This window comes from Melospiza georgiana, chromosome 13 (assembly GCF_028018845.1).
Source record: "Melospiza georgiana isolate bMelGeo1 chromosome 13, bMelGeo1.pri, whole genome shotgun sequence".
Lineage (NCBI taxonomy): Eukaryota > Metazoa > Chordata > Aves > Passeriformes > Passerellidae > Melospiza > Melospiza georgiana.
The window spans coordinates 1,899,517-1,925,251 of NC_080442.1; the positions used below are offsets into that span (position 1 = coordinate 1,899,517).

At 49.4% G+C, this 25,735-nt stretch overlaps 1 protein-coding gene and 3 non-coding genes across 4 annotated transcripts; 3 read left to right on the plus strand and 1 right to left on the minus strand.

Moving 5' to 3' along the window:
* Window positions 1-10,524: 10,524 nt before the first annotated feature.
* Window positions 10,525-10,596, plus strand: TRNAG-UCC (transfer RNA glycine (anticodon UCC)). Its single transcript has one exon. It is a non-coding gene; the product is annotated as a tRNA-Gly (tRNA).
* A 3,118-nt stretch (window positions 10,597-13,714) lies between these two features.
* On the plus strand, window positions 13,715-13,786 carry TRNAM-CAU (transfer RNA methionine (anticodon CAU)). Its single transcript has one exon. It is a non-coding gene; the product is annotated as a tRNA-Met (tRNA).
* Window positions 13,787-13,866: 80 nt separating this feature from the next.
* TRNAI-AAU (transfer RNA isoleucine (anticodon AAU)) lies at window positions 13,867-13,940 on the plus strand. The gene has a single exon. It is a non-coding gene; the product is annotated as a tRNA-Ile (tRNA).
* Window positions 13,941-16,398: 2,458 nt separating this feature from the next.
* Window positions 16,399-24,085, minus strand: LOC131089047 (mitotic-spindle organizing protein 2B-like). Its single transcript, XM_058033557.1, has 3 exons — window positions 23,929-24,085; window positions 23,705-23,847; window positions 16,399-16,675 (listed from the first exon to the last, which is right to left on the minus strand). Exons 1-3 carry the CDS (start codon window positions 24,072-24,074, stop codon window positions 16,515-16,517), a joined length of 450 nt encoding a protein of 149 aa, XP_057889540.1. The 5' UTR covers window positions 24,075-24,085; the 3' UTR covers window positions 16,399-16,514.
* Between the last annotated feature and the right edge of the window lie 1,650 nt (window positions 24,086-25,735).

Here is a 25,735-nt window from a genome sequence, read left to right on the forward strand (position 1 = left end):
GAAACCATTCTTCCAAACATTTAGTGTCATGAAATGCCCTTTTAAAGTGACTTCTAAGCAATGCCTGTAAAGGTAACATGAGACACAATTTCCAATTTGGTTAAGAATTATCTACTGACTTAAACTGTTATCATTCTCCTTTTTTTGGTTTTTGTTTTTAAACAGCATTATTTGAAAGGTATGACTCTGAAATAACCTGCACAAATATTGCATCAATATAGCAAATATTGTTTGTCCAGTGTCCTTCAACTGAGGAACAAATCCCAAATTGAGGGATTTGGCAAATACTTGTTAGCTGTTATATTAGCAATAGTTTCTGCCTTCCAAATTATTGTGATTTGGCAGTAGCTTACCAGTGGTACAAAAATTAGCAAACCTAAGGAAAGAAGGGTTTTATCTACCCAAGAAAGTTAATAGTTGAGACATCCTAAGAAGTAAGTGGCAAACTCAGGGATGACAGATAATTTCTGAAATGTGTTTTCTGTGTGTTTAAGCATTATCTTACATATCCCCTAGATCTGAATTGGATTTAGATGCTCAGCAGTCCTTAAGTCCTCACAGTGGTCAGTGACTTTTTAAGTACATTTGCATTCTGCATTTGTTAAAAGGAAATAGCAGACATACCTACACTACATATAAATGGTGATTTATTACAGCTTCTGTCTGGAGCTATTTTTGGTTGCAGACTAGCAATTATGATACAAATACTGCCCACTTGTAGATCATACATGTAAGAATGGATCCACTTTTTATAATGTGGTAAATTGCCTTTTTTATAAATTATTCTTTTTCCAACTTGGTTGACCAGTGTCTCTTTAGAATTCTTGAACTATACCAAAGTAATCAATATAAAAAGATTTCATAATAATTTTTCTTTAGAAAGATTCTAATCTTCAAGAGATGAGGTACATAAATGAAGCTTTTATCTCACCATCTGGAGATTTAAAGAAAGGGCATGGCATGGAATGCCAAACATACTGAAAAATTGTGCTCTTGTATGTGTTGTAGTTGCTTCAAAAATTTTTTACTGGCTTCAGCAAAGCACATCAGCAAGAAGCTGCTGGTGTGAAGAAAAGCTGCACGAGTTCTGTGCACATAGCTGGTAGTTATTGTTAGTTCAGTTTGGGAAATAAAGTTGTAAGTTATGAGCGGGGTATGAGCATTTTCCTCATCTGAGGAATTAACAGGTTTAAAGGATTATGGAAGGTGTGTGTAACTTAAACTGCACTACTGAATACACTGTACTGCCTCCAGAGTGACCAAGAACTCTGTGAACATCCACTAAGTATTGAGAATTTCACCTTAGTTAATCCTAAATATCTTCCTTGAGTAGGTGGCTGAGGTGCCTCACTGCTGTTGGGACCTTTCCTGCCTCTGCCCCCCGTCCAGAGGGGTGGGTGACACAGCTCTGTGTGCCAGGGCCTGCTGTTGGCACCGGGCTCTCACATCCCTGGACGTGCTTCCATGCAGGTTTAGGTTCCTCAGGGAAATGCTGCCATTGTGCTCCCTGACCTTTCTGCCGTGGTTTGGCACTTTTGTAGAACAGCATGAGGGGATGATGATGCTCCTGAGACGCTTCCTGTGGGACAGGGCTGGCAGGGCGCAGGGCTGACGCCCTTCTCTGCTGCATCCTCTCTGTCAGTGCTGCCTCACCCACAGGCTCATTTCTGTATGCAGTGAAAAAGTGCACACTCACCCAACTCACTGCAAGTGTAGTGCAAATTATAGAACTTTTTTTTTTTTTAAGAAAAGGCAAATGTTTGTTTTTATGTTGTTTGCAAATCTGTACTGCTACTTTTACTTATTTTTTCTCTTTTTTTTCCCCCTTTTTTTCCCCCTCCAGGCAACATAGGAACTAACTAGCTCTGGTCTGTATTGTAGATGAAGGACAGAATTTCTTCAACAAGGCTGAACAACTCCTGTCCCTGTCTTAATGCTGCCGAATGCTTCTTCTGAGCTTCCTCACCCAAACTGCAATGACTTTGTAACCCTCACACTTGTGCACTGAACCAATAAAACACAGGCAAAAGGCAACCACATGTGTCTTATGTACTGTTTATATGTAATTTTCCAGAACAGCCCTGGTAGATGTACATGAAATTAGGAAATGGCTGAGCAGCTCCTTGTGCCAGCTGTGAGGAGGGACCGGCCTTTAAAACGAGGTCTTGATTAATTAATTGAGTTCTGCTGTTTGGGCTGACAGGGCCGCGTTACCGGGCCTTCGTTTGCTTCAAGGGAGGGCAGGGAGAAGCCCGGCGCTGTACGAGCTCTTCCCCTTCCTCGGCTCCCACGTAGGAGTGACGAGACCCCGGCCCACCTCTGTGAGGGGATGGCGGCGAGGCCTCGCTGCCTGTCCCAGTGAGGGGATCAGCGGTGAGACCCCGGCCCGCCTCGCTGAGGGGATGGGGCGAGACCCGGGCCCGCCTCGCTGAGGGGACCGGCGGTGAGGCCTCGCTGCCTGTCCCGGTGAGGGGATCAGCGGCGAGACTCCGGCCTGCCTCGCTGAGGGGATGGCGGCGAGACCCGGGCCCACCTCTGTGAGGGGATGGCGGTGAGACCCCGGCCCGCCTCGCTGAGGGGATGGCGGTGAGGAACCCCCCTGCCGTGTCCCGGTGAGGGGATCAGCGGTGAGACCCCCGTGCCCATCCCGGTGAGGAGACCGGCGGTGAGGCCGCCTTGCCGTGTCTCAGTGGTGAGACCCCCGTGCCCATCCCCTGAGGAGATCGGTGGTGACTCCCCTGCATCTCCCAGTGAGGAGACCAGCGGTGAGGCCTCCGTGCCTGTCTCGATGAGGAGACCGGCGATGAGACCCCCATGCCCATCCCGTGAGGGGACCAGCGGTGAGGCCTCCGTGCCATCCCGGTGAGGAGACCGGCGGTGAGACTGCCCTGCCCATCCCCTGAGGGGACCGGCGGTGAGGCCCCCCCTGCCGTGTCCCGGTAAGGGGATCAGCGGTGAGACCCCCGTGCCCATCCCCTGAGGGGACCGGCGGTGAGGCCCCTTCCCCACCCCGCTGAGGGAGCCAGCGCGGCCCCCGGGCCGCCCGCGCCCCCTGGCACTGTGGGGCGGGCGGGGCTGCGGTCGGTGCCGGCGGCAGCCGCTCCCCGGGGCAGGCAGGCCGGGAAGGAGCGGCGGCCCCGGTCGGGGTAGAGGGCCCGGGGGCCGCACGGGCTCTCCGCGGAGAGGAGGCCCCGGATGGGGATGGGGAAGGGTCCGAGATGGCGAAGGCGCCTCCCGCCCGCCCCGGCCTCTCCTCCGCGATAATAGAGAACTTAGGAATCGTCATTTAAAAACGTAACTCTATTCCTTAACCCTTGAACTTTCTCTCATAGGGAGGGCCACCTTTTGGAAAGCAAGAGAATTTAAAACGAAGTTTATATGTTATTTCTCTCTGAGGGTATCATTTCAACGTGCCCTGCTTTTTAGGGTAAGACACCCTAAGAATTAACAGTGGTGTGGTTTGCTGGAGAGCTGTTCCTTGTTATTTATTAAATACACATGGAAAGCCAAGAACAAAAGAGGAAACTGGTGAAAATTGCCTGCGCCACCTCTTTCGCTCTTTCAGTTTTTGTGTAGCAATTCCGATAGGAAAAGCCCTCCTCGACAGTCCTGCAGAGGGCACATGACCGCGGCTTGAGAAAAAGGTTAGTAAGGTTTTGTCCAATATGCTCCTTCAACAAAATCATAGAGGAATAATAATATAAAACCTAATAAATATTTTGCGTTTGTCTATAATTTTCTAGTGGATGAATTCCTGGGATAATTTATAAGACCTATGCAATCTGTACAGAAGCAGGTAAGTTGAGTAAAGTAGCTTAGAAGTATTCTGTGCTGGCAGCCTTTAGGCACTCTGCTGGAAAAGTGAACATAAATGCACAGGATCATGGGTGCCTGTGCAAATATGAGGTGTGATTATCAATTGAAGAGAAGGGGCTGCTATTTGAATTTATCAGTGAAAAATGAGATGCATCCAATTTTTATTCATAAGTTTTGACAGCTGTGTGTGTTACTAACTGATAGAAGCCTCTTTTGTAAGCTATTGTTGCCACTGCTTAAAAACCATTTGTTGTTCCTGTGAAGATACTTGGGTCAGTAGTATGTAACTATTAAATTTATATTGTGTGTGCTTCCAAAATATTTCAACCTACTAAAGACCAGAGTTACCTAGTTTGGTAGAAAAATAATCCTTGAGTACAATACTTGACTTTCAATTCCTTGTTCCATAGAGGGTGTTCTGGCATTTATGCTTATTTTTACATTTACTTCTGGTAATGCTGCCAAACTTGACTGCATGGTGTTGAGAGGAAGTAAAAGAAGTGACAGCTTTTCTGGTTTCTCGTGTGTGAGTCACTAGATGGTGCCATTTCACTTCTCTTGAATCAGAAACTATCTGACATTATTTTAGTAACAGTTGTTGGTTGTGTTTTCAAAAGAAAACTACTGATCTTCTGAATTTTTTTTTTAACTGTTGGCTTTTTTTTTTTCTGAGACTATGCAATATAGACGTTTTGAGTTAATCAAACTAATATATTCATGAAAGTGTACAAAATTTTAAAGTTCTGATCTTTTAAATTGTCATCAACTTTCAGTTTTACATTCTATTACATGTTTTACTGATCTAACAATGAGTCCAGACTTGACAAAAATACACATTTTAAATGTAGAATTGTTTGAGGCTCTTTAAGTATCTGCAGCTAATGTGAATCAGTGATGTGAAGAGGTCATGGGGCATTCCCCATGGGGTCTTTCATAATTTTTACAGGACACAGCCTCCTTTTAGTCCTGATTTCCTGGCCACATTTTCCCTCCCTCTTTCCCGATGGCTGAGGTACTTGAGAGGTACAGACTCCCCAAAAAGCCTAATACTTAAAACCCCCTTTTAATGTATAACCCCCCCCAAACCCCATTTTTCTTCTTCCTTGTGTCTCTGTTCTTTTACTCTAAATCCAGAGATTTTGCACAGTCTTAAGTGAGTAACAGTGTGTGTCAATGAGTGGAATTCCTATGGAATTTATGGTTCCCCCATTGCTTCTTTCACCTCTCTCTATCAGGCCTTATCTGCCATCAGGGCCACAGTTTGTTTGTAAAGACACCTCCTGCTCATTGCTTCCACTCCCTCCTCTTCTTATTTTCCTCAACAATTGTTTTTACAAACCTTATTCAACACTGACCAAACTTGCTGTTCCTGGGGCCTTTTTGCTTTTGCAATTATTTGCAGTGACACCATTTTCTGTCCTTTTGTAGCCATTTCTGGATCTGTAGGCATGGCTACTACCTGCACCCCTCTGATCACGTACTGAATAAGTTGCACTGAGCAAGGGATGGTAAAAAGGTGAGAGTTGCTACAGCATATAAGAGGGGAAAAAAAAAGCATTCTTTTAACCCACCATGAAAATGTGTCCCATTTCCATCCTTTCCATGTTTGGATGGTACATGAGCTAACTTTCTTATTCCCTTTGCTGTTTGTTTTACCACTTTTCCATGGTCATCTACTTGCAAATGGCACTTTGAGTCATTTAATTTGCCACACACTTCCCCTTCTTCTGCTAATAGATAATCTACTGCCATTGAAATATTGCACTCCTCATCTGAGTGGATTGGTCAACAAAATGGTCAAGGCTGTAGCTGAGTGGTTGGTAATTATTTCAAGGACAGCTTGTAACCTAATGATCTGATTTATGTATAAATGGGTTCCCTGCCACCTGATATTATTCATTAGGACTCCATGGTGTTGTATAATTTGCTCAGGTGGCCATTCATCTTTTCCCCACTTCTGGGTGCTCCTTCCAGCCAGGACTGCATCAACTGACTGCTTTTCTCTGATTAGATCATCACATATCCTGATTCCTGACTGATTTCCCTGAACTGTGACAGCAGAAAGAACAACAGTCCAATATACCCTACACAACCAGTTTGGAGGTAACCTGTGATGGGCATGTTGGCCACAAATCCAGTAATGCCCAACCTCCTGGGCATGGATTGCCCTTCATTACCTCTGCCAAAACACCTCAACATTCTCCCAAGGGATTCTTTGTAGATATCTCAGGATCATCATCCCTTTCTCCAGGACCCCTCCCTGGCTTTAACTGTGCACTGGCCCCTTCTGTGTAGGAGCAAATGTTGGGCCTTGCATTACTGGAAGTGTTGTGCAACCTTTGCTTGGTTAGTTCCTGAATGAGAATGTGTTTCCATGGGAAGGAAAAACACACATCTCCACTGTTGGAGGTGCAGATAAGAAGCTGATAAGGAGCTGCCTAGTGGAAGTCAAGGCAGGTAACCTGTAGCCACATTTCTCTTCACAGAGAAAAGCAAGACACATCTTCCCAAGAATATTTCTCAGTTTCACATTCTCTGAACATCAGAGAAAGAAAACACAGTTTTTATCATTTGCTGTGCCTGTGTTGTGCCAAAGTAGAATGCAATATGGAGATTGTTTACCCACAGGGATGGGGTTTTGTTTCCTTGGCCTGTCAGGGCCAGGTGTGTGTTGGGACTGTGGGCTGACAGCCATGAGATTCTGTGGAGTGTGTGCAGAGTTGATTGCATAGCAGATTCAGTTTAGATGTAATAGAGTGGAATATAGAATAGATTAAGTGTATAATAAAGTAATTAATTAGCCTTCTTTTAAGATGGAGTCAGATGCATCATTCTCTCCCCTTGTCGAGGCTGCCTGTGAATTCAATAGTAACCACTTTCTGTCCTGGCATATTTGGTGTTTGCCTCAGTTTGTACAGTGGTGGAGTTGGTATCCATCTTTGGAAGGTGATCTCCTGGTAGATTCAAATTGGCATGTGGTATCTACATCTCAGAGGTATCTACATCTTGAAATTCTCCTAGCACCCTCTTTCAAACAAAGTAAGCAGCTGCCCTGAGGCTTGGTGTGCACTGATCTAGTGCCCTGGGCAAGTAATGCCCAGTGATGGTGTTCTGTCACCTTTTGTGTGGAGTCAATCCCCAGATTGAGGGGATGCCATTTCTTTTGAGATGGGCTTGTAGTTCCTCTCTTTGGCAAAGCAAGCAGGTTCTGAGGCACACACTGGGTACTCTCACTGAGTGTAAAGCTGCTCTCTGGGTTAGAGCTGTTGAGCTGTCAAGTGGGAATGGAAACACCAAACTGCTGAGCTTTTTGTCCTGGTAGTTTTAGTGTGTGAGCAGTCCCTGGTGCTGCTCCATTTGGATCCTGACTCTGAGACTGAAGGCTTAAGGTGGTACCCAGAGCTGAGAAGGGAAGTGCTGATAGCAGGGTGTGTGCTGGTAGTTTGTCGGGTGCAGCTGAAGCTGTAGGCAGCAAGAGCTTTCTCAGCTGACTTCTTTGTGAGCTCTGGCTTTGACAGATGTTTTCAAGCTTGTGGCCAGACTCTGTGAGAGTGAAAAGATTTGTTAGGGCAAAGGAGTTTGTGTTGCCTTTTAAAAAAGTTATTGGAATACTGGTTCCAATATTACCAGTTAGATTGTGCCTGGGCCGGTCTGACCCTTGCTGCTGGGCCAAAGGCAGCAACTGCGGTGTATCACCCCAGAGATACCTTGGCTTGCTGGTGGTTGCAGCTGGGCACTGAACAAGTCCAGGCTTGTTAGGAACCCCGTTACCTCAGGAGGAACAGCTTCAGGCGATGGTGAAGAGAAAAAGGAGAGGATTCTGCTGGAGGGTTTAATGTCCAGAGGTTTATTCCATGGTTACAGAGGTCTGAACGTGAGCAACTGCTCCAATAGAATCCCGGCCGCATGGTCTGATCACCTTTTAAGCTCAGGGACAGGGGGAGGGGAGGTACAGGTGAGCCACCAACCAGGTGAGAGGGGCAGGGTCTCAGGGGAAGGTGACACCCAGACAGGCCAATGACCTCTGGGCATAGGGGCATCCTTTGAACTTGACCAACCACACGACGCCTTGCTGGAATGTTCAGCCTGATTGACAGGACTCACTCAGCATGGGGGCAAGGGGGAAGGGAGAGAGGTATAGGCACACCTGGGGAAGGAAGTTTACAACACACTGCAACAAAAAGTGGTGCAGAGAAGGGTTTGCACTTTGAAGTGGAAGATCAGTGAAGCCTTTTTGTCCTGATGTGGCTGATTTGAGAGACGTTTGTTTCTTGGCTCTGTGCTCGGGGTGGTTCCAGCTGGGCTCTGTGCATTTCCTTCTTTTGTGAGTCGACACCACCATCGTGTGGTTGTTTTCATAGTGCTGACAGTGCCCAGGAAAAAGCCAAGCACTTTTCTGCCCCTGCCTCATTTGTGTGGGAGCTGTTTGTGGAAGAGCTCTGCCATGGATCCTGGCTCTTGGTGTCTGACAGAGTGGGATCCTGCATGTACTGGTGAAAGAAGAGGAATTGTTTCATCCTTAGCTGTGCACAGCTTATAGGTTACAAAAGAAAAGGCAATTCCAGCACAGCATCTTTCTTTTAGTGTGTTTTCTTGTGTGATCAGCTGTTGAACATGTAACTCACACCCACTGAACTGCATCCAGCTCCATAAGAGATGTGTCCTTTCCCTCAAGCTCCATGTACCATCTTATCCTCTCACTCTTGCACATCACAAACCCCTTCCAAATGTCCACCAGGTATTCCCAAAGGAAACACCCAACAACAAAAAGCCAGTGCAAGCTTCATCTTCCCTTTGCAGTCTCTAAATTAAACAAAACACGCTAGTGATTTGCATTTGCCTTCTCAGCTATATATATATAGCATCATCACATTCTCTAAAGGCAGCAGGGTCCATCACTAAAGTGAAGCATTTCCAGCTGCAGTTCAGACTGAGAAATGTGCCAGGAGACAAAGCATTTGCTGACCTTCCCTCTTCCCTGTGAAACCTGATTTTCACAATGCAATCACTTTCAAACACCCTCATTGTTGCCTAATTGAAGCATCTGTATCTGCCAGAGAAGGAAGTGTCAGGACAAAAGGCTTTCTGAAATTACCCTCTTACCTAGCAGCCTCTAAAGTGCACAAACATGCTGGGACTATGCACCTTCCTTCTCACATGTACAAATCAGACATTTCTGGGTCAGTTCTAGACAGAAATGTGAGGGGCACACTGCCTAGCACTGGGCTTTGAGGCTGCCAAAGCTGAGCTTTGTAGAGAGCTCGGGGGTGGCATGGCCCTGGCTGTCTCCCAGAGAGGGCTGGCTTTGCACTGGGGCTCAGTGTCACTGGCACAGGGACTGCAGCATGGGGGCAATGAATCCCTGCTGGCCTCACCCCGGGGAGTCACCCCAGGAGCAGCCATGACATCAGTGTCACCTGCAGCAGGTTACACACCACGGCTGTGGCAGGGACAGGGCCAGGCATGGGCACAGAAGGGACCATGGCACTGTGTGCACACTGTCCCTGCTGATCCCAGACACCCTCTCCTGGAGCCAAGAGGCCACTGGGACACTGGGGGGACTTGGGGAAGGGAGGGACCATTGTGACCCAGCAGGGCTGCACAGAATCCACAAACCTGTGTGAACCTTTTTCAAGGTATGTTGTGACCCCGTGGGACCCAGGAGACCCTTGTGATGCTGTGCAAGTTCACAGAACTCAGGCACTGTGACACCACAGAAGCTCAGGGAACCCTGGAGACCATAGGAAAGCTATGGAACCTGACAGAAGCCTGGGGAGCACTGGGATGCTGTGGAACCTGGTGGGACCCAGGGCCCTAGTGACACTGTGGGGCCTTTTGGGACCAGGGAGACCCTAGTGAGAATCCACATGGGGAAAGAAAGAAGGGTCAGAAAGGGCAGAGAGACAATTCAGAATGCCATGCTGCTTTGGTTTCAGGAATGTTGAGTGAAGCAGACAAGCTGATCCTGGGTAAGAGCAAGGAAAGGTTGTGTTTAATGTTTGTTTGGGTTTTTCTTGTTACTCAGCATGTGAACCTTTTTCAATTGGCCAAACATTAATTTCCCCAAGTTGAGTCTGCTTTGCCAACAATCATATTTGCAAAGCCATGTCCCAGGGTTTATTTTGTCCTGGAAGAATTTTCATCTTGTTTTCTATGCTTCTCATTCACAGAGGGTGGAGCAGGAGTGAGCAGCTGGGTGAGCAGCTGACTGTGCTTACCCCACCACAGACATGGACCCACAAATGCACCTACATGGCACAGTGTGTGTGGGGAGTGATGCTGTCACCAGCGTCCCCTACAGCACCACCAGCACCCACATAAACAAGGGAGCCTGTCTGACCTTTTTCTACTTCTCTGGCTGCTCAGGGCTGGAGATTGGTGCTGGAGACCCAGATCCATCTCTTCCAGACACACCCCATAGGTCTGTGCCTGCAGCTCAATCCTGATCTGTCCAGGGTCCTGCTCCAAGCCTGGGCACCCCCTGGTGCTGATCTCCTCTAGTCGGTGTCTGGCCCAGCTTGAATTTTCCAGCCAATACCTTACTCACAGAAACACCCATCTCCTGTGGCAGCCTGTAGCAGTGCCCATAGACACAGAAGGAGCCGGTGTGTGCCTGCAGCAGTGCACGGAGCAGTAGGAGCCGGTGCGCACCTGGGGCTGGGCGGAATGTGACCTGGAGGAGCAGGCACCATGATTCCTCACACAGATGCGTTGGTGGTATAGTGGTGAGCATAGCTGCCTTCCAAGCAGTTGACCCGGGTTCGATTCCCGGCCAACGCAGGATGTATTTTGCTCCCTCACCTGCTCCTAAAAGCGCAGAAGCAACGAGCCTTCTCGTGCCTCTGTAACCTTGGAAGAAAACCACAGCTTGTGGCCTGGTCCTCCGTTCCCTGCCGTGGCACACCCTGTTCTGACGGACAGGTTTCTTCTCATCCCCCACTATCCTTTCCAGGGATTCAGATGAAGGTGATGACAAAGATTTATCCAGCATCAGCTCTCGGGGCCTAGGAGGACTCTCTGCTTTCAGCAGGTTATTTTTCCACCTGAGATGGTTCTGTTGGTACAGGTTGAGAGGGATTTTAGGGTTGCTGCTGCAGCTGGTTGCACCTGGCAAGAGAAGCATGCTGCTGTGGCACTGTAATGATGGAGACTGACAGTGCCCAGGTGATGGTGTTCACAGGGGTCTTATGTTGAGGAAAGAGATGGAGATCTGACTCCATATTTCAGAAGGCTTGATTTATTATTTGATGATATATATTACATTAAACAAAGAATAGAAGTAAAGGTTCTCAGAAGGCTAGCTAAGCTAAGAATAGAAAGGAATGAATAACAAAGGTTTGTGGCTCAGACAGAGAGCCGAGCTAGCTGGGCTGTGATTGGCCATTAATTATAAATATCTAAGATGGGCCAATCACAGATGCACCTGTTGCATTCCACAGCAGCAGATAATCATTGTTTACATTTTGTTCCTGAGGCCTGTCAGCTTCTCAGGAGGAAAAATCCTAAGGAAAGGATTTTCCATAAAAGATGTCTGCGACAGACCCAGGCATGAACTGCACTGCATGAGGCCAGTTCTGCAATTTGGGGGATAGTGGGAGGAGGTCTGTTCTATATAAAATGTCTCAGTGTATCATTGGGGTGAAATTGCTCTCCATCCTCCACCTATTCCATCTCTACAGTGCCAGCTTTGACAAATGACAAATGCTTTGTCATTCCCCTTCAGAGGGATGCTGGTACATACAATGTCTGTGTTCAGAACACACAGTAATTTCATGTGTAGGACTCTTTCTTGAATACAAACTGTGGCACATGTGGGAATGTCATTTGGAATGACCTGGTTAGCAATCATGACTGCATGTCTCAGACACCCAATGTCACCAACCCACAGGCAGGGCTGCTGTTCTTATTGGGGCTTCTTGCAACTTAGATACTCCCTCACTTTCCTAGGGACCAAGGTGAGGCTGACCAGCCTGTAGCTCTCTGGGGCCTCTTACCCTTTTCAAGACAGGAGTCTTTTGCCTTGTTTTAGTCCTCAGGCATCTCTCCCAGTCACCATGATCATTCAATTATTGAAAAAGGCCTGACAATGACATCAGCCTGTGCTGTCGGCACTCATGGGTTCATGGGCAGGTTCATGGACAGGGGGATTGGAACTAGATAATCTTTAAGGTCCCTTCCAACCCAAACCACTCCATGCTTCTGTAATTCTCTGATTCTATAAGTTATGTATGTCTGTTATTCCCTGACCTGATCTTCCTTCACCAAGGATGCACCATCCTTACCCCAGAGCCCCTCTGATCTCTCAGGCCTGGGATTCCTGAGGCTTGGTTTGCAAGTGAAGACCAAGGCAGAGGAGTCATTCAGTGCATCAACCTCTTCCATGTCCTGCCTCACCAAGTTCCCAGCTCATTCACCAGTGGGTTGTGTGTCCCTTTTGTCACATGGGTAATTACAGAAACCTCCTTGCTGTCTTTGACATCCTTGGCCAGATGCAATTCCACTTCAGCTCTGGCTATCATAACTGCATTTCTGCATGCTCAGACAGAGCATGAAGATTTGAATAATAATGATTGCTAATTAGCTTATGCACTTTTGTGCTGTAAACTGCCAGCCAGATGCTTTAGGGAATATATCTACATGGCCAATCAAAACACTTCCACCCACACCCAGGCGTGCACATACACACCCCACACACTGCAGGAATCCTCTGAAGAGAAGGCAGAGGCCAGGAGCCCTGGAGGCTCAGGGGAGGATGATGGAGCACTGCTTCACAGCTATTGCAAAAAAACCCCAAATCATCTTGATATGATAAGGAACTGCAGGTGTTCATTGTTTTATTTTGACAAAAGAGCAAAAACTAGAACAGCCAGTTGTATGTATAGAAATGCAGAACTAGAGCAAGGGTAAACACATGGGTGACATCCTCAGCTTCTCCTCAGAATGAATCACATCACAGTGCTGACAGCACATCCTCTTGTTGTGCCTGAGTCCTGCTGCCACAGGGCTGCTGTGAACACAGTGCTGCTGTCCAAGGCAGACACAAGGTGTGTGATGTGCTGAACAGCCCCAGTCCCAGGCTTTATGTTCTCATCTAGTTTTTTTCCAAAATATTTATATCTCCCACTGCCAGCAGTTTGGGAAACCATGCTCATGAATTTGTGAGAAATGTCTGCAAAAATCCACCCACCTGGCTTCTTGTATGTTCCCCATGAGAAGTTTGCCTGGTTTCCTAAAATCTGATGGATGAGTGGTTGTATACCACAGGTGAATGGTGGCTGCTACCAGGAAAGCCAAAAAGCAGAAGATACCAGATGGGCTTTGTCTCTGTTCTGCTTTCAGCAGCACAGTGGGGACTTGTAGCAGGACATCCCTGACATGGTAAAAATTAGCATTGACTCCATGATTCCAGAAGACTGATCCATCACTTTATTATACTGTACTTATTAAGAAACTCATCACCCTCACAGACTGTCTGACACAGTTTGACCCACTTGGTCCCTTTAAGTAAAACACCATCACCAGTGGTCAACCAAGAAATCACCCTTTGGTAAACAAATCTCCATAACAGATTTCACATGTTCACAACAACAGGTGCAGCAAGCGAAGATAAGAATTGTCTCTCATTCTTTTCTCTGATCTTCTCCCAGGACAATGCCTGGGAAAGTTGTGCCTGTTGCTCTCTGTGACCAGAGAGCGGCTGCCATCGGGGTGGTTCCTGGGAGGAGGTGAAAGCTAACAGATAGTGGGGCACCACAGTGTGTTATATTCGCTGTTCCCCGTTTTGGGGCTAACGGGGTGCTCCTGTCACCCTGCACAGGCTGTTAGTGCTGCTGGGGTTGCAGAGCAGGGTGCAATTATGGATGGGAATATCTACTTGTGAGAAAAACGTCGGACAGAAAGCAGAGTGGCGCAGCGGAAGCGTGCTGGGCCCATAACCCAGAGGTCGATGGATCGAAACCATCCTCTGCTAGGAATCCTTTTGTTCCCTTTTTCCGGGAGGCGGAGCCATAGGCGGGCCACAAGGTGGCGGCGCGGGGCTCCCTTCAGCACGGCCGGTTAGCTCAGTCGGTTAGAGCGTGGTGCTAATAACGCCAAGGTCGCGGGTTCGATCCCCGTACGGGCCAGCTTACCTTTTCCTCAGCGTCAATCTTTTTTTCTTCCCGTCCGGCTCTCCCTTTTTTGGCAATGATGGTGCAGGGAAATATACTCTGTAGGAAAACAGGGATCCTGCCTGTGCTGCTGAGCCCTGACAGATGGTCTGGAAGAGCTTCTAGGTTCTCCCCCTGTTTTCCCTACTCCTCCTTTTGCAGGTGTTCATTCCAGTTAAGGATAAACTTCACTGGTGCTCATGGCAGGTGCATCATCTCCAGCAGCCCTCAGACCTGGCAGTGACCTCAGCTGTGCCATGGCTGGATTCAGGTGTGCAGCACTAACCACTGCAGCTGCTGCTGCTGTGCAGGGGCTGAGGGTCACACCTCGGCCAGCAAGGCTTTTTGTGGCCATCTGATGACAGGTAAGAATCAGCTGGGATACAGACGGAGCCTTGGTGGGCAGGCAGGGCAGTGGAGTCAGTTGTCCTGAGAGAAGGACTCTTGGGGTTTCCCTCCTTGTATCAGGTTGCTGCCCAAGGTCACTCTGTGAGATTGAGAGCCCTCAGTTTATGGGGTGAGTGTTTGCACATTCTGTGTTACCCTTTCTTTTGCACATTCTGTGTTACCCTTTCTTTTGCACATTCTGTGTTACCCTTCTAAAATCTTGAGAATTCGGAAGTCACTCAGGTAGTATAAATTCCACTTGACATCACACATCTCTGTGCAAATATTGACAGAGCCTTAATTAGTTTGATTTGCTTATCTGCTTTAACTGGTTTATAAGGCAAATCTCATAAAATTATCTGTGGATTTTATAAGCTTCCTTGGCAATGCTACAGTCAACGTTGCCCATTTAAATGGTGAATAATTGTCAGAAAGCAGGTTTGCACAGGAAGTGCATCAGTCAGCGTCCTGCCCTAAGGACCCTAAGAGTGACAAATGTCCATGTCCCCCACTTTCAGCCACCAGCAAGGCTCAGTGTGTAACCCCAGGAGGCACAGGCTGTCTGTAATCCCACAGTAGCAGAGGGGCATTAGATGCCATCCAGGCCATCATATCTTTATCCCTATATTTTCCCACATTTATGGCTCTCCAAAACCACCTTGGTCCCTCCTTTTCCCCACTTTTCATTCCTGCCCTGAACGTCCCATAAGTCACAATCTGAAATTGCTCTTTCCTTGTATCCCACAGTGTGACTTTGCCCCTAGTGAGGGACCAGCTGTGACCTGCAGTGGCCCCATTCACCCTCTGGCTGGGAGCAGCTGGGACAGGGAATCCCTGGCACTGTGGAGGTTCCCAGGGCTACTCCACCTCCCCCTGCTTGTCTTCATTGCAGAAGATGAGCTCTTAACCACCTAACCTAATGCTCTCATGGGGTAGGAGTGTTCTCTGCAGCCCTGGCTGACCCTAACAACCCTCAAACACCCCACATCCTGCCCTGTCCCTTCCAGTGTCCCTGGCAACCTCAGGGGACCTACAGCCCCCAGGACACTGAGCTGAAGTGACAGAGGGCAGCCCCTGCCCCGAGGTGCTGCACCCCAGCCAAGCCCAGCCCACTGCAGCTCCCAGCAGCATCTCCAGCCCTGCAGAGAACAAGGCTGAGGGAATGAGAGGGGTTCAATATGGGGTGGGGGGTGACAGAGGCCAGGGAAGTGGCCCCAAGAAGGGGTGTCAGGGCTGTAGTTGAGCTCAGACATGGGATGCAGCTCTGGGTTCTCAGGTGAGACCACTCTTGAGCACTGATAATGTAGAATATCAGCCTTCTTTCTTGGGTGCCACTTCCCTCCAGGGCTTGATTCCATGGGACTGCATCAAGCAGGAGGCCAAAGTCTGCTCTCCTGACACCCAGCATTGTGACAACTTGTGTCTGGCTACCTCCTTCAGGCCTCTGAACTCCAGCACCTCAGTTTTACCAAGGGGAGCAGCTGCACTTTGTTATTTGATCAGAGTATCCAGACCTTGCAAATCTCATTTTAGCACCTGTTGAAGCAGGCCTGTGAGAAGGAAGATCTTGAGTTTAGGAATCACCATCTAACTCCCACAGAATGGAGGCACTTTCTCCTAATTAGGGACATGGAATTCATCAGCAGCCCCTGAGCTCCCAGAGCCATTAGGAGGCACCCTACTGCCTGGAGACCCTCTGGAACCATGCCTGGTAACACCTGAGCTCCAAGAAACCCACTCACCTGTTTTAGGTACTTGTATGTGTTGTGCCCTAAGTGATGGAGCTGTTCCCTCTCCTATCTGGCCCTCTGACCTGGCTCCTGAGGCAAAGGGGGCTGTAATGTTGTGTAAATGAATAATCACATCAGCAGCACTGGGAGGACTGAACCTGGGATTGTGTCTTGGGAGGGATCAATCTGGTTTCAGAGAGAGGTGCTGGAATGCTGTAAAGAGGCAGATGGGGAAACAGGAAAAGCCAAATGCAGGAACATTTCCAAGCAGCCTGCATGGCCAAAGGAAGTTTTGGAAATAAGAACCAACAGCTCTGTTTTCTGTATTACAAATCATGGTTTTAGTTTAATACATACAACACAGGCAGCTTCAAGAAGCACAATCATTTACAATCATTGCCAAGCTCTGCAATCCGTATGCTCCAGGGCTCTCTCAGGCACTGCTGCCTGCCCCGCTGCCCTTGCCAGAGGCCGCTGCCTTCTGCCCGCGGCTGGCGCTCGGCTGCCGGGGCATCCTCTGGGCAGATCCTTCCCGGCTGCTTCTCTCGGCCAGAACCTGGGAGCCACCCACAGCACAGCTGCTTTTATTCCTCCCTGAATAAACAAACACATCCGTGAGCTTCCACATCCCAGCCCCAGCATCCCCACAGAGCAGCTAGCCACAAGCGTTCCCTCAGGAACCATGCAGGAGGCAAAATTCCATTAATGTCACAAACATCTCCAGCATCCAGCGCACAAAGCAAATTGGTGAATTCAGCCCAACAGGTATTGGTGCCACTAAACCCAAAGAAGTGACAGTAGAAGCATTTTTAATTCTCATGAGGTTTAATCTCCAAAGTAACCAGCCACTTTGTTCCAGTCATTGCACACAGGAACAGCAGCACAGCAAACAGCACTGCTGGAGCACCAAGAGTTTCCAGCACCTCGAGCTGGGATAAGTGAAAGGATGTGCCAGTGTCCACTGGTGTCTGAGACTGCTGCCACATCATCAGATCACACACACCTCTCTCCATATCACTTCTGTCACTCAATGAGCAGATCTGGATTTCCTATCATCTCCTGGGGTTCTCAGGAACTCAGACTTCTACACAGGATTTCAGATGTTCTCACAGAGCTCAGGAGGTGAGAGTTCCCCTCCTGGAGGCACAACTGATGGGCTCTAAGAGGCAGGGTGGGAGCAGGGAGCAGCAGTGACTACAAAGGTAGAAACTGAGGGAGGCAAGGGGCAACAGGATCCTGACAGAGGAGAGAGTGACAGACTCACTGCTGCTGAGGGAATGAGGGACACTGACTTATCCTGCCACTCCCTCAGGTGAGAAGTAGGACTCACTTTAGGAAAGAGAATAAAATGAACATGATGTACAGCTTTTACTAAAGATGCCAACCTCCACAAAGCATCATAAAATGAGGAAACAAACCAGGAATACAGAGGGCTGTAGTTACATGCATGCAATTAAAATGAAGAGCGACATTTTGGCAACCACTCACAGTGCAACCTGCACAATATCAACAGCTGCTCTACCCTCTAGAGTCTCCATGGACATGATCTTGGGTCATCTGTGCTATGGACAGCCCACAGTTACTCACCAGACCATCCTGTCTCCTTGGAGCAGCTGTCTGGGAGCAGGACTCACATCAATACTACCACTTAACACCTTGATGCACCAGCAAGACAATCTAAGAACTTCCAAGCAGGAGCAGGTGGCTGCTATTAATCCATAGAATTTGGGTGGCACAAAAATCCATTCACTTATCCCAGCCAAGTCAGGTGCTCTTGCTAAACTCTCTTCTTGTGAAGCAGGGCAGTTTTGTGCCAGCAGCCACCACCCCAGGTCAGCCTTGCCAGCTGTGCTGTAGCTCAGGCACCTTAAGCAGCTTCACTAAAGCAAGTGCTGTGGATGAAAACAAACACACTGGGCAGAGGTAAGATGTGATCTCACAGTATTTGAGAGAAAAGTGGCAGGAGGAATAAAAGCATTATTCACCATGATGCTTTTAGCAATCCTGGACACATCCCCAATGTCCTCCCCTTCTCCCATGCATCTGTCTGCTGAGAGGGGAGGTCCTGAACCCACCCACAACTGCAGCTGTGTGCACACCCTCGCTGGTACCCTAAAACAATCCTGCAGTGGGGCCCTTGGTGTTCTGACCAAAACAACTTGGGGAGGAAGAGTCATTGGGCTGAAGAGAAGCTGGGCTCAAAGCACATGCCCTCCATCCCCTAGTCTTGAATCACAGTAAAACAATCCACTTAAACTGCATAAATACCCAGAATATCTCTGGAAGCAGCCTGTGCAAACCCATGTACCAGACAAAGACAGCTCCTGAAGTGTGCAGGGACAGACATGGTTTGTACTTCTCTCAGTTACACCATCACAGATAACAGATTCAATTACCACAAAGCACAAAAGCAGCTCAATGAACACAAACTCTGTAATTCAAGTACTACAGAGGAACAAAAGGACTCCACTGATACTTTCCTTGCTGACTGTCATGGTTTGACACTGGACAGATGCTGGGCACCCACAAAAGCCATTCACTCACCCTGCCATGTTACAACCCTGCAGTGTCCCTCACTTTGCTCAGAGCTCTGCTGAGTCGGATTTTTTGAGTGTTTCTTTGGTAGGGTGGGGGAAAAGAATGAATTGTCACTCAGTTATAATTCAAACTTGTATCTCATTACTGTGCAGCAAAACTACATGACAAATTTGGCATTTACAGTATTCCTCTAAATCCTTTTTCTTCTGTCAGGTCTTGCCTTGCAGAGCATGAAAAGGAGGGAAAAAAAAAAAGCTTGATAACCAGCCTGAAAAGACATATTGAAAAGATTATGGCACTGCAGCAGAGAGGAAAGCTCAGAGCCTCAGGTAACCCTGCAAACCTCCTGCAGGAAAAGTGTGACAGGGGAGAGACCTCCATGGCCACCCATTCTTCCGGGACTAGAGCCACAGCAGGTTGTGAGTATTCCAGCCTAGACTTTTTGCAATTTACTTCCCTACCCATCACCTGTATTTTGAGAGGTTCAACTTTTATTAATACCTCCTGGGAGGGGAAAGGTACAGGAACTTTTAACCAAGGCAATTTCAGCCATCCCAGAAAGCACAGTACAGCTGAGAAAATTTTTGTCAGTTCTAAAATAATTGACATATTGATAATTTCTGTACCAAAAGATAACAGAAGTCTATAAATTGAAGCTAGTTGCTTGCCTACAATACAGAAAAAAAAATCATTTTGAAATGTGAGCCTGGGGGAAGGGAGAGAAACAGCAACAACTTCACATCAGGAGTGCTCTGTGCACAGAACCTGTCCCATGCATTTACCATGTCCATCATTAGACAAAACATGAATAAAGGCCTCTCATCCAAAAGGCTTAAACTCTATTGTTTATGGTAGGAGAAGCTGGGAGGAGTAAGAGTTGCAGGGTAAGATCCAGAAGGCAACCTAACTGCTCCTCAGTGACTGCAGGAAGTCCAATCATTGGAGTGGTATTGATGGAGTGCTGGAAAAAACCCAAGTAAGAGCAACTAAGTAAGAAAACCATGATCAGGATTCTGTAAGTCCTTTAATTAGTCCTATATAAGTCACCAATAGGTCATTCTACAGATCTTTTTTCAGAGAAGACATGCAGACCATGAAGTGTCTGGGAATATTTTCAGGTACAAGGCACACATCACCACCACTCAGACCCCTTGGGGATATTTCATTTACAATTAAAGCATAATAGCCAGTATAACCCACAGAAAAAATTCACTGCATGATGTATAAACCCCAGATTAAATAAATGTAAGATAAATCCTTTGCATATCCAAGGGGATTCCCTCTGCCATATTAGAGCCTTACACAGAATTCTCCTTGTCAGCATTATCCTTATCTCCTTAATACAGAAGTCCACACTACAAATCCCACATCAGGGTGAACCCTGAGATAACTCAGGGCTGAGTGGAAGAGCAATGCAAAGCAGCTGGCATGGCAGACCCAAGAGTCTGACAGTCACTACTGCAAAGGCTGCTCACAGCTAAAAACAGGCTGCACAAAGGGAAAGAAACAAGTGAGAAAAAGGGATGAACAGGGAAGGATAAAACCCCACAAAGATGGCAAGCAGAACACACAAGAAGGACTAAGTTAGGAACAGGCTGTGTTATACACTGAGGAATATTTATGAAACAACTGAACAGCAACACTTACAGTTCTGAGGCCTTATCTGCATCTAAGTATTTACACAGGAATTAAATAGTTTAAAAAGCAGGGCAGAAAAGGACTTGTGATTGTCCACAGCATATTTTTCCACACAGACCATAAAAACTCACCATGAGAACCTCTGAGAGCCCATGGCTGGTGATGGGCTCAGTGTATTTTCCAACAGGCACTGGAGTTTGTGAGAGTTTCCCTGGGCAGGAGAGCATTCTGACCCTGCTATGCACAACTCCTTTCCTCCTGTGCCTTGCAGCCCTAAAATCCACACACCAAGTGACAGCCCCACAAAGGAGACAGGTTTTGAAAAGCAGGCTCATGTTAACAACACATTCAGAAGAGAAATTAGCTGGGGCAAAGCTTCAGGAAGTAATTTTATGGTAAGACACTCTCTGGGGAAATGGGGAATGTGAAAAAGAGGTTGGAGTGCAGAAAGTGAGAGAAGCATCAGAGACTACTCATCAGCCCAAAAAAGAGCAGGGCACTGATAAATGCACGTGTATAGAGAGGTAGAAAACTGCAGGGAACCAGCAGGGACTTGAGGTTTGGCTGATGGAAACAGAAAGCACAGAAATATGTGAGAAATGGGTTACTTAATTACACATATGTCTAGTCTAGCCAAACTCATCACTGTCCTTAACCCTGCCCCTCACACACACACAAAGGACACCTGGGAAATTCCTTCTATTTCAATCCAGCACTTTCCCTCCCAAATGAAATGTTGAGGGACCATTTTGAATGAAGCTTAAATTAAGCTGCATCCAGCTAAATATGCCAGATGGATGCTGCAATACCCACACAGAGCAATTTTGCAGGCAGCTGTCAGGGATTCAGTTACCAGCCAGCACAGAAGGCCATGGCTGTGTGCTGTGGGAAAATACAGAGCTACTGATTTCAGACTCCCTGATGCTTCATCAGCACAAAAGCTGAAATAACCACAGGGCAACCCCCAGCACCAACAGTGCAGATCAGAACTGCTGCATCAGCTTTATTTTAGCTGGTTTTTAAAGCCTCCTGCACCAGGATGTGCTGGGAGGCCTCAGCCAGATCTCATTCCTGATACAAGTGGGGCAGAGCAGGCTTGGGTGGGACCAGGATTCCCTGAGCCACTTGTCTGCCTCCTGACAGGGCAGGGAGTGCAGGGCTGAGCTGAAAGGCACCAAGCAGCTGGAGAAGCTGGCACAGGACAATGCTGCTCTTGTCACAAGCACAGAGCTTGGGCTGCAACCACAAAAACAAGAAGAGGCATCTCCCCCAGCAAATGCCTGGTCCTGCATGGAAGCTGCAGCATCTTCTTCTTAAATGGAAGCAGCACCTTCCAACAAGAGATTGCAGAGCCAACAGCAGGCAGCACTTAGGGTCCCCCTCCTTACAGCAGCTCCCAAAGGGAAAGGAGGCAAGGCAAGGCAAACCCACCAGTCCTGCAGAACAGATCCACCCCCAGACACCCCAGAGACACTTACCCACTCCTGAAGGATGCACCTGGACTGTGCCCACAATGAGAAAGCTCAGTGACAGAGAAGTGATTCTTTTTCAAGTTGAAGGATGGTAAGTTTAGATCAGGTATTGGAAAGAAATTCTTCTCTAGGAGGGTTGTGAGGTCCTAGAACAGACTGCCCAGAGCAGCTGTGGCTGCCCCATCCCTGGAAGTGTCCAAGTGTCCAGGAGCCACCTGGGATAGTGGGAAGGGTCCCTGACCATGGCAGGGAGTGGAATGAGATGAGCTTTAAGGTCTCTTCAACCCAAATCATTCCCTGATTCTGTGATCCTTACAAGGAGGACTGGACAAAATACATCCTTCATATCAACAGGATCTCACCAGCACTACTTATACTCACAGAAATGAAAACACAGGACTAAAGTTGTGCAAAGCCCCTGCTGAGCTTAAATTCTGCCTAAAGCATTTTCTGAGCATCAGCTTTTCAGTGACAGTTTTATTCACAAAAGAGTTAGCTGATGTCAGCAGATGCTGTGTGACAGCCAAGTCACCTGGGCTGGCAGAAACTAAAGAGAGAATTCACTCTCACTTTCATTCAAACTGAGTTAGGGCTCTAATTTAACACAAGCTTACAGAAAACCAAAAACCTGACGCAGTTGGGAAGATCAAGCCTTCTGACAAGGTACAGAAGTTCTGTCCATTGCAATTTGGTCAGGGATGAATGTGAAAAGAAGAGGCCCAAGTGCCTCTTCACCACCATTACCAAGCAACAGCTTTGCAAAGAGGGCAAATCCAAGCTTAGCATTTAATGTTTGACCACATCTGCAGCACAACTGTGGCTTGATGGTACAATCTTCCTGTTTCAGCAATTCCAGTGCATTAACTTGCACCAAGGACATATTTTAATCTTGGGAAATAAGGCAGCAATTGGCCAAACTGGCTGCTGAAAGCCAAACTAATACCAGAAATATTTACCACAACCAACACCACAAGAGAAATTAACTTTTCCACTGTGAATCCAGGCTTAGTGACAGCAGATTTTACTTATCTTTAAACCTTTTGGAAGTAATCCACTGAGTTGTTGAGCCAAAAGTCACTTCAGGGAGTAAATAGAAATTTTATTAGAATTGGTTAGGAATAAAATAAAATTATATATATATCTACATATGGCACAGATTCAGGGCTATGGTTGTTACTGTCCATGGACATTAGAGTATTAAGGAGAGATAAATACATTCAAAAGCAGTAACTGCTTTAGCTGACGGCCTTCTACTTCATCTTCCCACACAAATACCATCCTAGAGGATGGAAACCGCTGGATGAATGTTAGAAACCACCATGCACATGGGGATAAAGGAAGCAACACAGCTTTCCTCCTTTTCCAGGAATTCCTCGTGGCCCGGAAACTTTGACTTTTTTTGAGTTACATACAAAGAAAGCAGTACTGAATAATACCGTAGATTAAAGTGATTTTTTTTTTTCTGGTAAGGGCTTGGCGAGCAGAAGTAGCAAAAGTACTGCAGCAACCTGTCCCCAAAACCCATGAACATTAAGACAAAGGGGTCGGGCCGGGGCTGTCCCGGAGCGGGCCCCTCGGGCCGGGCCGGGGCTCACACGGAGCGGGCCCCTCGGGCTGAGCCGAGCCGGGGCTCACCCGGAGCGGGCCCCCCGGGCGGAGCTGCCCCCGGGGCTCACCCGGAGCGGGCCCCTCAGGCCGGGCCGGGGCTCACACGGAGCGGGCCCCTCAGGCCGGGCCGGGGCTCACACGGAGCGGGCCCCCCGGGCGGAGCCGCCCCCCGGGCTCGGCCGAGCGGCCCGCGGGCCCCTTCCCGCGGCGGCCCGGGCACGGGGCAGCGCCAGGCGCGTTCCGGGCCGCAGCGGCCGCAGCGCGGGCCCGGGGGCCGGCGGGCTCCGGCCGTGCTCGGGAGGCTCCGCCCGGGAGCTGCCCGGGGAAGGGCCCCGTCCGCCCCGTTCCGCCCCCGCCCGCCGCGTACCTCGGCTGTCGGCGGGGATCGGCGCGGGCGCGGCGGGGCCGCTCTCGGCTGCCGGCGGGAGCCGCTGCCCGGCGCACATCGACTTCAGCACCTGGAACACGGCGAGCGGCGCCACGTTCATGCGCAGCAGGTCCAGCAGCACCCTGCGGGGGACACCGGCAGCGCCCGTCACAGGGGGCTCCGGCCTCACCGGCGGCTCCCGCGGGGGCGCCCCCACCGCTCACCGGAACACCTCCGGGTCCAGCCCGCTGCCCGCCGCCTGCGCCAGTTCGAACAGCTCCGCTTCCTCCGCGCTCAGCAGCTGCTTCCGCCGCAGCCGCGTCTCCGCCATCGCCGCCGGAGCCGCCATTCCCGCGGGCCCCTCCGACATGGCTGCGCGGCCACGCCCCGGGCCCGGCCTCCTCACACCAGGCCACGCCCCCACAGTGGTCAGCCCCGTCCCGCCAGCACGGCACGGCTGCTCCCGGTGCGGCCGGCAGGTGGCGTTCCAGCCGCGCCCCGGCCACAGCGCCCGCGTAGGGACGGTGAGAGGGGTGAGGGTGTGCGGGGTGTGAGGGTGTGCGGGGTGTGAGGGGTGAGGGTTTGCGGTGTGTGAGGGGTGAGGGTGGGCGGTGGGTGAGGTGTGAGGAGTGAGGGTGGGCGGTGTGTGAGGGGTGAGGGTGTGCGGGGTGTGAGGTGCCCGCTATGCGGTGGGTGAGGGTGAGGGTGTGCGATGTTCGCTCTGCGGTGTACGGTGTGAGGTGTGCAGTGTCCGGTGAGCGGTGTCTGCTATGCGGTGTGAGGTGTGCGGTGTGTGCGATGTCCGCTCTGCGGTGTGAGGTGTGCAGTGTCCGGTGTGCGGTGTGAGGTGTGCGAGGTGTCCCGTATCCGCCCCGCCGCCCTCCGCGCTCGCCCCTGGGGCCTCCCCGCGGACGCCTCCGCTCCCGAGCAGGCCGGGCCCAGCGGGGCCGCTGTGCACACAAAGGGCCGTGCTGCATTTCGGGGTGTGGAGATGCCCTGCGGACCCGTGGGGCCACAATGAACCCCCGTTCTCACCCCGGCTGTGCCCCGGGCCCGGCCCAGCTCCCCCGAACGCGCTGCAGCCCCCGAGCCCAGAGGGCATCTGGGGTTGCGTGGGGAGAAAACGGGAAATTGGGGTCTTGAGTCGCACCGTGGCGAAGCGCTGGCAAACTGAGATTGAAATTCCTCTATCTAAATGGAAATGAGCTGTTGCCATCAGGGAGGGATGGTTCGTCACCGCTGCCCCGGCCCGGCACACACAGGCGCAGAGCTGCGCTGTTAATGCAGAGCAGAGCAGAGGGGTCACTGTGTCCCCCATCACTGCTGTGACAGACCCCATCCCACCCCCACACCAAGCCACAGCACACAGATGCTCCCACTCCACATCCCATCTGTGAGTGTCACGAGGTGACCCGGCCTTGTGCCCTGCTGACAGACAGACATCTACTGCAGACACCAAGACAGCAGTGACATGGATGATGATAAAAGAAGAATCTTGCTCTCTATGGCCCCAAGCAGGACCAGCCCAGCAAGAACAATTATGGCTGTTTTGAGTGGGAACAGCTGCTGCCAGCACGAATTACTGTGCTATATCAAAGGGATGTCTCTGAGCAGCTCCAGCACTACTCCCCACCTCAGCCTTGGGATGCCCCCGCTAATGTTAACAGCAAGAAGCTGGTAGTGTGGGATCATCATGCCTGGGGTGTCCTGGGGAGGGACAGCCACACCACTCGCACTGGGATGGTCTCAGTGGAAGATCATGGAATCCTGGGTTTGGGTCAGCAGGTCATCTAGTCTAATCTCCTGCTGTGAGCAGGGACATCTTCAATTAGAGCAGGCTGCTCCAAGCCCTGGCCTTGAGTGTTTCCACACATGGGATTTCCACCACCTCTCTGAGCAATCTGCACCAGGGTTTTACCACCCACACTGTAAAATACTTCTTGTATCTAATCTAAATCAAGATTCCTTTTAGATTAAAGCAACTTCCCCTTCTGGGTGCCTGAGCCTGGTGGTTTGGAGACAGGCCTCCAA

What these genes read in the sequence shown, in the direction of transcription:
- LOC131089047 (XM_058033557.1), bottom strand. Translation starts at nt 24,074, where the DNA reads ATGTCGGAGGGGCCCGCGGGAATGGCGGCTCCGGCGGCGATGGCGGAG. An exon ending in CTGGACCCGGAGGTGTTCCG is followed by an intron (nt 23,848 to 23,928) that starts GTGAGCGGTGGG and finishes TGTCCCCCGCAG; the next exon opens with GGTGCTGCTGGACCTGCTGC. An exon ending in GATCCCCGCCGACAGCCGAG is followed by an intron (nt 16,676 to 23,704) that starts GTACGCGGCGGG and finishes TTGTTTATTCAG; the next exon opens with GGAGGAATAAAAGCAGCTGT.